General features: G+C 34.4%; 2 protein-coding genes across 4 annotated transcripts; one reads left to right on the plus strand and one right to left on the minus strand.

Moving 5' to 3' along the window:
- Positions 1–1,401: 1,401 nt before the first annotated feature.
- LOC136201189 (uncharacterized) lies at positions 1,402–6,244 on the plus strand. Of its 3 annotated transcripts, XM_065991785.1 has the most exons (7): positions 1,402–1,680; positions 1,836–2,032; positions 2,155–2,259; positions 2,341–3,758; positions 3,970–4,045; positions 4,677–4,826; positions 5,523–6,244. In XM_065991785.1, exons 1-6 carry the CDS (start codon positions 1,584–1,586, stop codon positions 4,815–4,817), a joined length of 2,034 nt encoding a protein of 677 aa, XP_065847857.1. In that variant the 5' UTR covers positions 1,402–1,583; the 3' UTR covers positions 4,818–4,826; positions 5,523–6,244. The 3 variants fall into 3 exon arrangements, with proteins under 3 accessions (XP_065847857.1, XP_065847858.1, XP_065847856.1); XM_065991786.1 differs by lacking the exon at positions 5,523–6,244 and having other exon boundaries at positions 1,825–2,032; positions 4,677–5,394; XM_065991784.1 differs by lacking the exon at positions 5,523–6,244 and having other exon boundaries at positions 4,677–5,394.
- A 4,970-nt stretch (positions 6,245–11,214) lies between these two features.
- LOC136201017 (uncharacterized) lies at positions 11,215–14,777 on the minus strand. Its single transcript, XM_065991545.1, has 7 exons — positions 14,435–14,777; positions 14,027–14,087; positions 13,824–13,918; positions 13,692–13,725; positions 12,852–12,906; positions 12,694–12,736; positions 11,215–11,400 (listed from the first exon to the last, which is right to left on the minus strand). Exons 1-7 carry the CDS (start codon positions 14,630–14,632, stop codon positions 11,329–11,331), a joined length of 558 nt encoding a protein of 185 aa, XP_065847617.1. The 5' UTR covers positions 14,633–14,777; the 3' UTR covers positions 11,215–11,328.
- Positions 14,778–15,165: the final 388 nt, after the last annotated feature.

Consider the following 15,165-nt stretch of genomic DNA (forward strand, 5'->3'; position numbering starts at 1 on the left):
CTCTCATCCCGTGAGATGTTTTCTTTAACCTTAATATCAGTCTGAGTGATCTTAGCAAAATGATTTTTGTGTTTTTGATAACATCCAGATTCGTGAAGGATGTCATCAACCGTCATCAAACATGTAAATACACAGAAGGAAGGGAATATGAAGAGTCCACAATAAAGCAGCCGAATCTACATGAGACAGATTCACCTTCAAATGTGTTATCACAAAGAGATCTGCAGTCTTAAGAGATTACCAAAGGCCATGTCAGTCAAGATCCGCGTGAAAGACTGACTAAGGGATTCGTCGGAAGACGATAGAAAGAAGGTAAGAATGTACATTGCCACATCATTATACCTCTTGTACAGTTATGTAGAATCTCGAGGAAACCGTTATTTTTTAAACCATTATTCCTTCTAGAAGGAGAAATAATGACAATTAATAAGAGTAATGACAATTAATAATAGAAGTAACAACAAACACCTAATTAAAACAAGCATGTCACCATAGTATCTTTAGAGGTAAGTTGACAGCACTCTCATGAATATTTTTCAATACCTATTAATCCCAATTTCACTACTGACTTTATCATCGAAGGTGTTACGGTCGAACCCAATGACGTCTCATCAATGACATAATCATCATCAACGAAGGAAGTGATGTTATCAATTTTCGTAATAGTTGTCCCTTTGCACACCATTTCATGGATCATGCTCTATTTGTAGTTTCTGCTTCGATTTAAGGCGCGTGCAACAAATTTTTCAGATGCAATTTAGTTTTTTGCAACCGAATAATTAATTGATTACATTTTACACAAGTTTATAGGGCTAATTGAATATTTTATGCAAGTTGAGAGGGCTATCAAGACATTTGAAAGTTCAAAAGGTCAATCAAACTTTTTGGACAAATTCATGGAGCAAATGATGTATCAAGCCTTTTATCAATTTTCATCAACTTGATACTTTACTTTATGTTAAATTTGAATTTATTAGAAACGATATTTCATTAATCTCACAATTTTATTTAAATTTGTTGTGAATTATATGTTAATTTCTTTTTTAAGTTTAAATTTAACGTTTTCTTCATTAGATAATAAAATGTTAAATTAGGTACAATCGAAGAAATTCAAATTGAATTGTTTACCAACTTTTTTCGAGTCGAGACTATCTCAAACTTGACTCAAGTTTAATTTTTTTAGTTCGATGAGCTTCGAGCTCGAGCCGAGCTTAACATTAATGAGTCCAATCTCTCCTATTCTCGAGTCGAGCCTAGCCTGTCCAAGTTGGGTATCGATTTGGCTTGTTAACACTTATTGGCTCAATGGTATATCTGAAACGGCGTCGTTATAGCTGTTTTGCTCAATGGTAATATGAACGGAAAATAAAATAAAAACAAAGGTAAAAAGATTAAGAAAATCCTGCCCGTCCCATCTTTTCTTCGTCCCTCTGTATTTGAATTCTGAACTGCTTTCTAACTGGTTCAGCAATTGGTCATCGGACCAGCAGATTCTTCTTAGGGACTAAACTTGAGTCCAAAAAATAACTTGACACAAGAAAAAGGATTAAGAAAGTTTGGGTGATTTTGCGGGAGCAAATTCCATGGACGAACACAGCAGGTCTGCTTTGAAGGTTGCGTGGCTTTGGATCATTGAGTATGTCGCAAGCTTGCCAGAACTCGATCCTTCGTATTTACATGGTATTTATTTAACATACCGAAATTTCTACATGAATTTATTCATTTTTTGAGGATTAGTTTGTGAAGTAGTTTTGAATGTTATGTATCTCGATGAAAATTGTTTTTGCTTGCTATTTTGATTTGATTTAGACCTAGGAGTTTAAGCTTTCTTTCAGGTTTGATTGATGAGGCTCTAGAATTACTTGACGATTTGGGAGAGGACGCAAGGGAAATGGTTGCATTGAGATGTTTGGAGGATTTGTTTGGTTCTAGGAATGAATGTGAGAGTAATATTCCTTCCACAGCAAATCCAAAAAACACAGTTGACATTTCTAGGAGTTGTGCTGATGTGCTTCTATCTATATTGAAAGAGGTAATTCTTTTTCTGTTTTTGCTTCGATTTACAAACAATTTGGTCATTTGAATTACGCTACAGCCAGATTGTTAATTTGTGTTATTACTGAGATTTTAAGGCTATGATTTCTATAATTTCAGACATCAATTTCAGATTTGAGGAATGGACCTGATCTGCTGAAGTGTGATATGCAACCTTTCATTGTGCACAAAAGGACTTCTATGCCAAAGTGTTCTTTGGAACGTGTAATTTCTTGATTTTTCTACCAAATTTTGTGAGAGATTATCTTCCTAGTTTGTTATTTAAAGTTGCCTTTCTACATACAGCTGAAAGATGAACTTCTTGAAGGTGTGCATCCGTGTACTGCGTCCTTGATACAACATAGTGGTCTGATGCACAAAGATGAAGATAATGATAGCCTCTCTACGGATTGCTTTCAACTGAATGTTTGCTGCAGAGATGACCATACTGGGACCAGCAATTCCCTAGTTACGGCACAAGAAGGGAGCACTATTTCCTTGCCACTTGAAAATGGTGATTCTCATCATCAGAATTTGTTACCCTTGAAAAGGAACGGAGATGTTGTGGACAATGATATTCAAGCTGATCTTCATTTAAATATCAAGAGGTTGAAGTGCAATGATTCAGGCGCTAATGAAGCTTCAAAACATACTTTAAGTACCCAATTTGATAATGAGTTTGTAGAAGAACCTTTCAAAAGAATGATTGAAACTAGAGAGAAAGAAAGTTCGCGTGCTGAAAGAGAATCTCGAGTAGAAGGTTTAGATGAAGAAGTGTGTTCAGAGAATGGTCATGAGAAGTTTGTTGCTACAAATAGGATTGTTAGAAGTGCTAATGCTGATGCTATCAATGAAATTGAGCATATTCAATGTGACAATGCTGATGATGCCACCAAAATGCCACAACATATATTTGGAGATGGACCCTGCCAAGATATCATGGCCGGTGAAGTCAATGAGCCAGAAATTAGAAATGGTACATCCTCGGGGAGAATTCTGCAAAAAGTATCTGTTGATGATAGCAGAGATAACAGTAATTGTGGCTATCAACAAAAATCACCAATTGATGTTGCCTCTAGTGGATTATTCCCTAGAGAGATCATTGTTAACAATTCTGAAGATAGTGCTGAACGTCTTTATGGTGAAGACGCGTCAAGCGATGGAGATGAGTATCATCATGAGAAGGTTGACGTTGCCATGAAGAAAACTCAATTCCTGAGCTATCAACACACATTAAGCCACGATTCCCTTTCTAATGGTGAGTTTTTGGTTTGCAATGCTGTCAATTGTCGAATGGTGATTCTTAAGAAGTGCCTAGGCTGCTCACCAAGGTTTGATAACAAGGGAAACTTTTACTGCCCATTTTGTACATATTTCTATGCTATCTCCAAATACTTGGAAGCTAAAGCAAGAGCTGCTTCAGCAAAGAAGGAACTAGCTCTATTTATTCATAAAGATCGGGGGAGATCACTTGGAAAAAAGCATCAGAAATTGAGAGTGGAAGAATCTGATGGAACAAATGTTTCTTTTGACCCTAAATTCAACATTGACGATCCACTATCCAGAGACGAAGATATTCTCGTAAATGAAAAAGAAGGTGAAGGAGGAATTCAGAAGGAAGTTGTTGGGCAACGAAGTAATGATTTGTTAGAGAAGCCTGTTTGTGCAGTTAATAGCGATGAAGGGAAAACCACCAATGACAAAACTAAGACGAAGAAGCAATAGTAAGTTTTCAGTTACTTTCAATAGTTCAAAATGATCTATAGGTTATTACTTTCTATAGTAAGTTTTTTCAGTTACTTTCAATTGTCTGTTTATGGAACTATGGGTTACCTCTTAAACCAAATTCACACATGCTAATTTGGGAGTACTAGAATCTTAGATTATATTAAGAAGTAACTTGGAAGTTTATGAAATTTCTATTTTGATATGCAGTGTTTCCCCCAAAAAATATCAGTCAATCACACCAAACAGAGTTCCATGGACAGTTGAGGAGGAACAGATGCTCAAGGTACATAATCAGAATTGGTTATAACTGGACCTGCATTTATGTGTAGTTCATTTTGTTGCTTTAGTCACCAATTAAAGTGTAAAATATGAATCTTTATACAGAAGCTTGTTGGAGTTCTTATATGAATATGTAGATTTACTTGAAAGCATTTTTAGCAGTATTCATATTAAAGAAAATAAAAAAGAAGAACAAAATTGGCTAGAAATAGGCTCGATCCATCATACTGGAGCGATCCGAGAAGAACGATTAGGATCATATTCTATCCTTTCTACAATGCTCATAGTTGAAGTGCTCTGTTTCAGATCAATTCTTCATTGCAATCGCTTTGATCCGGTGAAAAACCGTAATACGCCCTGAGGAATAGAAGATATCCCTTTAAGATCAAACAATTCCATCGAATTGAGTCTATAGAATAAAAGTGTAGCTACATCAATTGACAAGAAATTTCTTTCTATTTTTATTTGTTTGTAGTGCTAATTAACGTATTCTACATATTGATGTGTGGTTAATCTGCGAATTTCATGAGAAGCTCTGAAAAATTATTGTATCTGTCCATCAAACTATTATCCTTGTTTTCTTCTAGTTTCACAGGTATAATTGATATTGATTACTCCTTTTATTGTCACAACAGGAGGGAGTCGAAAAAATTTCAGTACCGGGTGAGCGAATTCCATGGAAACAAATCTTGGAGTATGGTAGTTCGGTATTTTGGAGTGGCCGTTCTGCAATGCAACTTAAGGATAAATGGCGGAATATGGAAAGGAAGTCATAAATTGAAATGGTAAGCTTGCATTCACTATGGTCAAGTCACAAGTTTAACCAACTGTGTTTTTGAGAGGGGTTTTTTGTAGAGTGGCTCTTCTCCATTTTTGGTTGAACATTTTGTAGATATCTAGAATTTTGATAGGCTATTAAAAAGAATTATATTCGCGGTGCGGCACTCATTAGTTGATGCATTTGCTGAGATAACTGGCGTCGAGATGAGTTACGAAATTGGTTTTAGTTGTTTAGTTCTGGCATTATAGTCTCCTACTAGAATTAGTCTTGGATCTTCTTTTTCATTGTTGCTGCTTAAGAATAAGTTTAGCAATGTCCAGAGGATCTTCCTGAATTAAGATTTCATATATCTGATTTGAAGTCTATTATGTCTCTTCACTAAGCTTTGTAAGAATTGTTGCCTGATATGCATAGTTCCATGTTCCCTCAAATTGAGCGTTTGACTCTTGAGCAATCTTAGTCTAACTTTTTGTTATTGTTTTTAGGCTTAATACCTTCCTAGCCCCCCAAGTTGTCCCAATACTGCAACTAACCCCGAACTTAGACTTGTGACAACTAACCCCCTCAACTCGCTTATTTGGAACAAATAAGCCCTCATATAGGTCAATATTTGTGATTTCGGGAGTTTTTTTTGCCCTACCAACCGATATTTTGGAAATCTTTTATTTCTGATATAACATTATGTTAATGTTTTTTTTAGGTTTAGGGCTTATTTGTTCCAAATAAGCAACTTGATGAGTTATTTGTTCCAATTGAGCAATTTGAGGGGTTATTTGTTCGAAATAAGCAAGATGAGGGGGTTAGTTGTTACAAGTCTAAGTTCGGAGGGTCAATTGCAGCATTGGGACAACTTGGAGAGCCGGGAAGGTATTAAGCCTTGTTTTTATTTTCTTTTAAATTAGATTTAGAATGAAGGAAAGTATTTCAAGGTTGATTATCATTTTTGTTTTTCCTTAGGAATACAGGCATATTTATCTTACATTCTTTCCAAACACAATAAGTTATTTCATATACCTTATTTACTTTACCTTACATCGCCATACTTTAATTACATTCAATCCAAAGGTCATCTGCATATTCATATATATACATATAGAACTTTGTAGATCCGGAACCTTTTTCTCTATTATCCCCCCTTAGCTTGTTCTATGAAAAAAGGGTCAAATTGGTCTTTAGAATTGACAGTCAATATCAATTTAGTTCAAATCAAAGTTTAGGTATCAACTCGGCTCTCAAATTGGTAAATTTTGACAAATTGACCCGGATACAATCAATTTTAATACCAAAAATTTATCAAATCGGACCAATTTGTCAAAATCTACCAATTTATCATATTACTCCGTTAAATTCTGATGTCTCTCTCCACATACAATTGACATAACTTAACAGAGTAATATAAATGGCGTATCACGTTCCATTCTCGAGGCCTAAATTGGTACCATTTTTTAAACGTTAAGCCTATATTAGTGCTATTTTGCATATAGAATCTAAATTGATACTTCCCCAAAAACCATGGACCTATTTTGGTACCTTATCCCATAAAACAATGATTTAGTTGCTTTCAATTAGTGCATTTTTATAATAATATTTATAATTAAAATAAAGGGTTAATTACAAATAACTACCCTGTGATTTGGTCGATTTGCGATGTGGTACCTGTGGTATTTTTTTTTACAAACACAACCCTGTGATTGTCACCGTTAGCAAAATCAAGGCAACGGCAAAAATTCTGTTAAATCAAAGGGGCATTTTCGGGGAAAAAAATTGACTTGTTTTATTGACTTTTTTGGTTGACCTTCATCTTCTTCCTTCTCTCTCCTTTTTCTATTATTCTTCCATTGTTGTTCTTTCTGCTTCTTCAATGGTGGACACAAAAATACGCAATGTCACAGTTTCTTCTTATTTAATATTTTGTTTAGTTTTTCTTCTTCAATGTAAATTCTTTGTGCATGCAATTTTGGATCCTATTGATTTCTTATCTCTGCAATCCATTAGAAAGGCATTAGATGATATGCCTGGCTCTAATTTTTTTTTGCTTCTTGGGACTTCACCTCTGATCCTTGTAACTTCGCCGGAGTTTATTGTTCTTCTGACAAGGTTATCGCTCTTAATCTCGGCGATTATGGCCGGATCATCGGTTCAATCCCGCAATATCTCTCGCAATTAAAAGGCCTCCGTTTCCTCGCCGTCAGTAGAAACTTCCTCTCCGGCACCATTCCGTCTACTCCTGGCCAGAAACTTCCTCCGTCTTCCAGATGTTCCAGAATTCTGGAAATCTGGAAATTTCCAGTTCTGGAAATTTCAAGAATTTAAAAAAATAGAAAAAGAAGAAAATAAGATAAAAAGGAAGAAAGAAGAGAATAGAGAAGGAAGAAGAAGAAGAAAAGAGATGAGGAAGAAGAAGAAGAAGAAGAAGAAGAATGGAAGAAGAAGATGAAGAAGAAACAATGGAAGAAGAAGAAGGAAGAAGGAGAGGGAGAAAGAAAAATCATAAAGTAAAATAAAAAATCGTTTTTCCCAAATTACCCATATGCCACGTTATCATCTTAACGGTTTCCATCCATTTGCCTTGATTTTGCTAACGGTGACAATCACAGGGTTGTGTTTGCAAAAAAAAAAATACCACAGGTATCACATCGCAAATCGGCCAAACCACAGGGTAGTTATTTGTAATTAACCCTAAAATAAATTATATATAAAGTAATGATTTGTGAGGCTTTAATTTCAACTTTTGAAGTTGCTTACTACTAGAGCATTTCTTAACAAAAGTTGCAAAAAATGAGTTGGATGAATGAAAAAATAAAATATTATCGCGTCTGTTCCATTATATAAGTTATTTTAGAAAAAGATTGTTTTTTTCAAAATATAAGCCGTTTTAATTTTTTAAAAATTTCTAGGGTAAATTCAAAAAAAAACCCTTGTGGTTTGATATTGTTCCAAAAAAACCCTTGTGGTTTGTTATTACAAAAAAAAAAGGACTGTGGTTTGCGCCGTTACCCGAAAAACGGAAATTGGTTTAACACCGTTAAAGTGCTGACGTGGCACAGGGGCAAAACGGGAAAATCGTTTTTATTTTTTATTTTTTTCCCTCTTCTCTCTCCTCCTTCTTCCTTCTCCCTCTTGTTCTTCTTCTTCTTCTTCCTCTTCTCCTCCTCCTTCTTCTTCTTCTTCTCCCCTCCTCCATTCTTCTTCTTCTTCTTCATCCTTCTTCTTCTTCCTTTTTTTTTTCTTTTTTTTGAAGTTTTGAAAATTTTCAGATTTCCGACTGTACCATTACGACTGGATCTCCACTGCTTTTCCCAAGTTCACAGCATCTTCACTGCTTAAAGATTGATAAGTATTATAGAAGTTCATTACGACTTGCTCTGTACCTTGGAAAACTTCGTTCGTCAATTTCTCAGTATTAGCAAAGAAATAGGATTTGGTTTCATTTTTAAAAGCCACAAGATTCAAAGTGAGAGCATCTAATGCTAGAGTCACAGGAATTGAACCTAGTTTTCGTTGTTGGAATAGATCAACGATGCAATAATGTTTTCCTTGAACATCGAATTCATTGCCCAGAAGTAGTACCTTGAAAATCTGCCAAGAATTCTGAGTATTTTTCAGCAGTGGATTCATCGATGTAAAATGCCAAATTTGCAGCCATTTTGCTGAGGATTCCAAATTTCACCTATCAAAGTTACCAACCTTAATGAGTTTAAATAATTAAATTTCTTTTTCATATATATGAAACTCAATAAATATGTCAAATATACATACTGGGAAATTAACTTAATTAATATGCACATTTTGCTGAATTTTCCAGATTTCCAGATTTCTGAAAATTTCCAGAAATCTGGAAAATTTTCAGATTTCTGGAAATTTCCGAAACTTTAAAAAGAAAAAGAAAAAAAAAAGAAGAAAGAAGAAGAGGGATGAAGAAGAAGAAGAATGGAGAAGAAGAAGAAGAAGAAGAAGAAGAAGAAGAAGAAGAAGAAGAAGGAGGAGGAGGAGGAGGAGGAGAGGAAGAGGAGGAAGAAGAAGAAGAAGAAGAAGAGGGAGAAGGAAGAAGGAGGAGAGAGAAGAGGGAAGAGGGAAAAAAATAAAAAAAAATTCGATTTTCCCGTTTTGCCCCTGTGCCACGTCAGCACTTTAACGGTGTTAAACCAATTTCCGTTTTTTCGGGTAACGGCGCAAACCACAGTCCTTTTTTTTTGTAATAACAAACCACAATGGGTTTTTTTGGAACAACATCAAACCACAAGGGTTTTTTTTGGAATTTACCCAAATTTCTAGTTTGATTTTTCAACTGAAGCATTGAATTTTTTATCTCGATTTTCAATATAACCATGTGTTTTTTTAACATTTCAAGGTTTATTTTTCAACCATTACATTGAAGAGAATTTTTTTTTTCAAGTTAATCAATGTAAATTCATTAATTTGACTTTATATTAACTGTACTTCTCAATTTGTAGAATCTCTTATGCAAAACAAAGAGAATATATTTTAATATGATTTGTTAAATTTTGACAATTTCTATAACATCCTTTACTGAATTCTTATATCAAAGTTCTAGACTTTTATGTTACATGAAAGATCGTAAATTCACATTTTGATATATGGATTGCGATTCCATTTAAAAATAATAATAATTAGAATGTGTAGATTCACATTACACGCAATACTCGGGTTGAAATGGAAGTCTTGGACACTCTAATAACTTTCCCTATTGATTGAAATGGAAGTCTTAGACGCTCTAATAACTTTCCCTATTGGTGATACTTCTATAGAAGAGCACCAAATGTCTAAAAGTCAAGGCCTCGATTGCCTGTCTTTTTGTGAAGTGAGCATCATAATGTCTGGATATCATTTCAATAAACCGAATATTAAACGTCATTTCAATAAAATTTTTACACTAATAGTAATCAACCCAAGTGATATGTTAGTTGATTAACCGAATTTAATGAACTAGTTAACACATTTTATTAATAGACTGGATAATATATGGGCAAATTATAAATCTAGACCAACTGCTATTAATATATTTGACCCACTTTGCTTTTCATCTTAACAAATTAGATACTTTTATCCATTTTGGACAAAAATACCCTAACCTTCCCCAATCTCCTTCTCATTTTCATTTCTTTCAAATTCTTACAACAAAATTCAATAATTCAACCCAAGATTTAAGCATATTCATACATTATTCAAGTATGCAGTTGGTTAGTTGAATGTTTTCTCGTTGAACCCGTCATTCCCGATTTCTTCCATTTTTGTCGCATCGATAGTTGCTCATGTCGACTGTTGTTGCATTTGTGATGATAAATTTCGTCACAAATGCGACAACAATTGTCACATCTGTGACGAATTTCATCACAAATACGACAACAATTGTCACATTTGTGATAAAATTTGTCGCATCTGCGACAAAAATTAAGAAAAATGGAGGAAATCAAAACGATATCGTTACAGATGAAGAAAGAGGCAAGACCAACGAAAAAAACATGTATATAAGTTAAAAACATACCGTTTTTACTAAAAAACTTCATCTGTTTTGTGATTCCTTTCCAAAATTTAAAATACTTCAATAATCTCAAAATCGCTAACGAAACCGAACTCATCATAAATCACCAAATTCAAAAGACATTCATACAAATATTTCATCTCTACTTTTGGTTTTGCTGTGGCTCTCTTTGATTTTTTTTTCTATTTTGGTTTGAGATGACGAAGAAGCCGTTGAAAGTCCGAGGAAGAAGTTGAATTGAAATAAGGGTATTCTTATCCAAAATGGACGAAATTATCTAATTCGGTAAGATGGATGCAAAGTGGGTCAAACCCTTTAGTTGGTCTAGATTTGTAATTAGCCCATAATATAAATGGACTAATTAACCGACTATATACATCCCTAATCGATTTGGGTATTAACAACAACAAATAATTCTCTAAAAAGCCAACAATTAATCACAATTTTAACATAAAACAGTTAAAAGCTATAGCTAATAACAACACTGTTGAATCAAACAAACTTTAAATACTGTACTCTATCCAAACCCAATCTAACCTAACCTAATGCACACTATATTTACATCAGAGTTAGATCAGGATAACCAAACTAATTCTCAAACTGACACTTATATTTGATTCATATCAATTTCGTAGATTGTGTCTAATATTGACCCCTCCAGTTTAATAAACAGTACTAATTGGTGTGGTAGTTTTCAGACTAAACAAATGAATTTAATCGATCACTGTTAGATTTAAGATTAAAATCGTCTAAAACTTCGATGTAATAAACCTACATCTAATGGTAAGTCAATAGCCGGTGAAAGCCACTGGTATTAATTCTACTTATTTGAGTAAGTTATTTAGGTTTCTAAATTAATTCTACTTATTTCTTCTTATGACACCCCATCTAAAAACTAAGATAATACACATCCCACAACTTGCATAAACACATTATATTGTCACAAAACCACATACATATATGCTTTCAACACAAAAGAAGTGAGCTGCTTGCTGTCTTTAATTTATATTCCATTAAGGGTGACAACAACTTTGCGAGCAGTAGGGTGGTCACGGTGCTCGCACAGCCATATTCCCTGAACCACAAAACAAACACAAACTCAACCGTATTACTGTTACTGATCAAAATTTCCAAATAGTGTTACTGCTCCAGATATTTCTGGACATAAAGGGATGTATTAGATATGCCATGCCACATCAGGGAAGCTATGGGGAGGTTTGAGCACCCACTGGTTGTTGGAAAACACTGAAAATTCTGTAAAAACTGTGTACGGGGTTTTATTTTTTATTCTTTTTTATGTAAAAACACCCCAAAAATATCAATTTAGCACTCACAAATCACAAGAGACCACCACAAACACTCTCTATCGGTGAATCATAAATCCGTCACTGTGCCACATCAGGGATGGATAGGGGAAGCTATGGGAAGGCTTGATTGCACCATATGGACGAGACTGTGGGTTTGATTAATGGCTCGATCATTTCGACCATTACCAAAACTACAAGAAATATGTGGTTGTCGGAAAACGCTGAAAGTTCTGTGGAAACTGTGTACGGGGTTTTAAATTTTTTTTCTTTTTTTATGTAAAAACATCCCAAAAATATCAATTTAGCATCCACAAATCACAAGAGACCACCACAAGCACTCTCTATCGGTGAATCATAAATCCGTCACTGTACCACATTGCTTAATTAGGGAGCTATTATGAGTCCCCTTATGTGAGGCAATACTCTTCCTAGGGGTGTGCATCGGTTCAGTTAAACCACATATCGAATAGAACTGATTGAATTCGGTTTTTCGGTTCGGCTTTAGTTTTAGTTTTAGGTGCATTTCGGTATTCGGTTCATTTTGATAAAAAATGTAAAAAACCTGAACTGTACCGAATTACACATATTCTATATTATTATATATATATATATACAAACATATATTCACACATGTTTGATTTTATAAGTTTAATTTTTTTTTTATTATTATTATTGTTGTTGAGATAATAAGCCAATCTAGATATATTTTGAAAGTATTTCTTTTTTTTTAGTTGAGGTAAATTTATCGGAGGAAATATAACATTTTTTATTTGTTGTTTTTTTATTTTTTAACTAAATTCAGTTTAAAATCGAACCGAACCAAACCGAATATTTCGGTTTGGTGTCAATTATTTTGGTAATTTCGGCATCCGGTTTTGAACTGATACACACCCCTACCTCCTTTGAAGTACTTTTGGGGTGTGTTAGAATTTTGTTTATAAGAATTAACAAAACCTGTATTGTGCCAAAGCCCTGTGTTCCTATTCAGTACTATATTAGTAAGAGCTAGATTAATAAGGTCAGGATGAAAAGACAAGTCAAGAGTTAACATATTCACGCACCTGCCATGTGCCCATGTTTAGTTGTCCATTTGTGATTGGTATCCTGAACCAAAATAGACATTAGAGGACAAGTTTTTAGGTTTGAAGACACCCCATGAATGATCAGAATGAGTTGAAAACATAATTTGAAGTATTAGTATGTAAGAATGAATCCTCACGTGAGTGCACATCCAAACATTGATGATTTGATATGTGCTGGCATGTCATCCGGGCCTGCAGTAGTTTTCAAAACACAACATTAGCAAGCACCATATAGAACCTCAGAAACAAGTTTAAGCCAGGGCAAAGAAAAATTGTGAGATACATCAGCTAATGCAATGCATTATATTATTCTTCAATATATATTTTTATAAGAGCATAATGATTATCAAAGACTGTCACTATTTCACATTTTCCATTCATGACAGACTCAATTTTGAAACCTTTCAAGGAACTTAATATGATGGTCAGATATTTCTGGAATTAAGAGTCAAAATGACACATAAAGTAGGCAGCCATGATCAACTTAACTTGAATAGAATTTTAGGTATCAACTTAATCCTATATTAGTCCAAATACAATTAGTTTTAATGTGAGCTAATTATTCAAAATTTAATAATTTGAGGACCGAGTTGATACCTACAATTCAATTTGGGCGAACTTGATCATGGCTACTAACTTTGGGGACAATAAACAACAACAACAACAAAGCCTTAGTCCCGAAATGATTCGGGATCAGCTAACATGAACCATCATATAAAACCGTGAAATCAAATCGTGTCGGCGACATAAATTCTCTCCCTCCACTCCACTTTCATATTTTCCTCAATCCCCAACAAACTCATATCACTCTCGATCACCCTCTTCCAAGTTTGCTTAGGTCTTCCCCTACCCCTCACCGTTACATTCCTTTGCCACTCTTCCAAGTTTGGGGACAATATTGACCCTTAATTCAGTACATCTGATACAAGTGAAAAGTTCAATTATATGAATAGGAGTCAATGAATGTTGTTGCTAACCTTCCAGCGTATGTTTCCAAGGTGCAGATCTTCCCTGTAAAGACAAGCAATTAACACAACAAGACTTTGGTACAGTGATATTAACTATATAAATGGCTAAATAGAGGAAGAGAGCCTAAACAGTCAATGAACCTCTGGAACTATCTTATTGAGGAAGGTCTCGGTGTCATCACGAACATCAGAATCGTAATTCTCGTTGATAGTAAGAGAAGCGCTTGTGTGCTGTACTGAAATACAGATTAACCACACAAAGAAACAGCAATCATTCATTCATCAAGGAATCAAAACGCTCAGCTTAGGGAAACAACAAAGAATTAGGGATTAAGATGAGTTACCGAAGAGATGAGCAAGGCCGCACTTGAACTCTGATAAGTCTGAAGCGATCTCGTTCATAATCTGGATTCAAAAGCAAGAGTAAATAAAGCAGAAATCAGAAGTTCAGCCATAAAATCTCAGTTGTGAAGCTCAAAAAGGACGATATGAACGTGAACTACATAATTCCTTTTAGTCCTATTGCGAAACAAAGCAAAATTGAGGAGATAAAGCGAATTGATCAATCAACCAAACAATTAATTATAAGAAGCTCCGCCATAAAATCTCAGTGAAGCTCAAAAAGAACAATATGAACATGAACTACAAAATTCATTTTACTCCTATTGAGAAACAAAACAAAAATGAGGAGATAAATCGAATTGATCAATCAATCAACCAAACAATCTGACACAGAAAAGGAAGAGAATAACCTTGGAAGTAATTAGATGGCAACCACGGCGGTGAGGAGTAAGAGTAACAGTCTTCTGAGCCCATTTAGGTGAGACTGCTACAGACATGGAGTTAGAACCGGTGGAAGGCTTGGCAGTGTAGAGAGATTTGACGCGAATCGCCGGAAGAGGTGTCGCCGCCGCCGCAAAAAACACAGAGGAGATGCCTTGTACATTCATTTGAAAGCCCAGGCGTGATATTTAAGTTAAGAAAAGCCCAAAACAGCAAATATATGGTAAGCAAGATAAAGATTTCTCTGCTTCAAATGGGCTGCTTTCGCTGTCGCTGTTGATTCAATCGGCCCTCTTCGTATTTCTACTTTCTACGGTATACACACCTTTGCTTGTGGTCGTGGTTCCCCTTCTTTCTACGGTATACACACTTTTATTTTTGGGAAAAAAATAAAAAAATAAAAAATTCCAGTGGTTATTTTGCAGGCAAAATAATAGATAAAAGTAAAATTTTTACTTAAAAAAAATTAAAATATATTTCAATACACAATAAATAAAAAATAGTTCATTAATAATTATATATATTATTATGTTCATTAAATACTTTTGTTTATCCAAAATAAAAAAAAAATGTTTCATAATTTCAATAAATTAACCTTTAAGTTATATTAAAAAAAAATCTATTTGGACTTCTTTTTTTTTTTTTTTTTTTGGTAAACAAGGAAAGAAAAGGACAAAACAAACCACAACTTAACCTGGAT

This window comes from Euphorbia lathyris, chromosome 7, assembly GCF_963576675.1.
Source record: "Euphorbia lathyris chromosome 7, ddEupLath1.1, whole genome shotgun sequence".
In the NCBI taxonomy this organism is placed as follows: domain Eukaryota; kingdom Viridiplantae; phylum Streptophyta; class Magnoliopsida; order Malpighiales; family Euphorbiaceae; genus Euphorbia; species Euphorbia lathyris.

What these genes read in the sequence shown, in the direction of transcription:
- LOC136201017 (XM_065991545.1), bottom strand. Translation starts at nt 14,632, where the DNA reads ATGAATGTACAAGGCATCTCCTCTGTGTTTTTTGCGGCGGCGGCGACA. An exon ending in GCCATCTAATTACTTCCAAG is followed by an intron (nt 14,088 to 14,434) that starts GTTATTCTCTTC and finishes TTTTGAATCCAG; the next exon opens with ATTATGAACGAGATCGCTTC. An exon ending in CGGCCTTGCTCATCTCTTCG is followed by an intron (nt 13,919 to 14,026) that starts GTAACTCATCTT and finishes TCTGTATTTCAG; the next exon opens with TACAGCACACAAGCGCTTCT.
- LOC136201189 (XM_065991785.1), top strand. Translation starts at nt 1,584, where the DNA reads ATGGACGAACACAGCAGGTCTGCTTTGAAGGTTGCGTGGCTTTGGATC. An exon ending in CGATCCTTCGTATTTACATG is followed by an intron (nt 1,681 to 1,835) that starts GTATTTATTTAA and finishes GCTTTCTTTCAG; the next exon opens with GTTTGATTGATGAGGCTCTA. An exon ending in AGGAGGAACAGATGCTCAAG is followed by an intron (nt 4,046 to 4,676) that starts GTACATAATCAG and finishes TTGTCACAACAG; the next exon opens with GAGGGAGTCGAAAAAATTTC.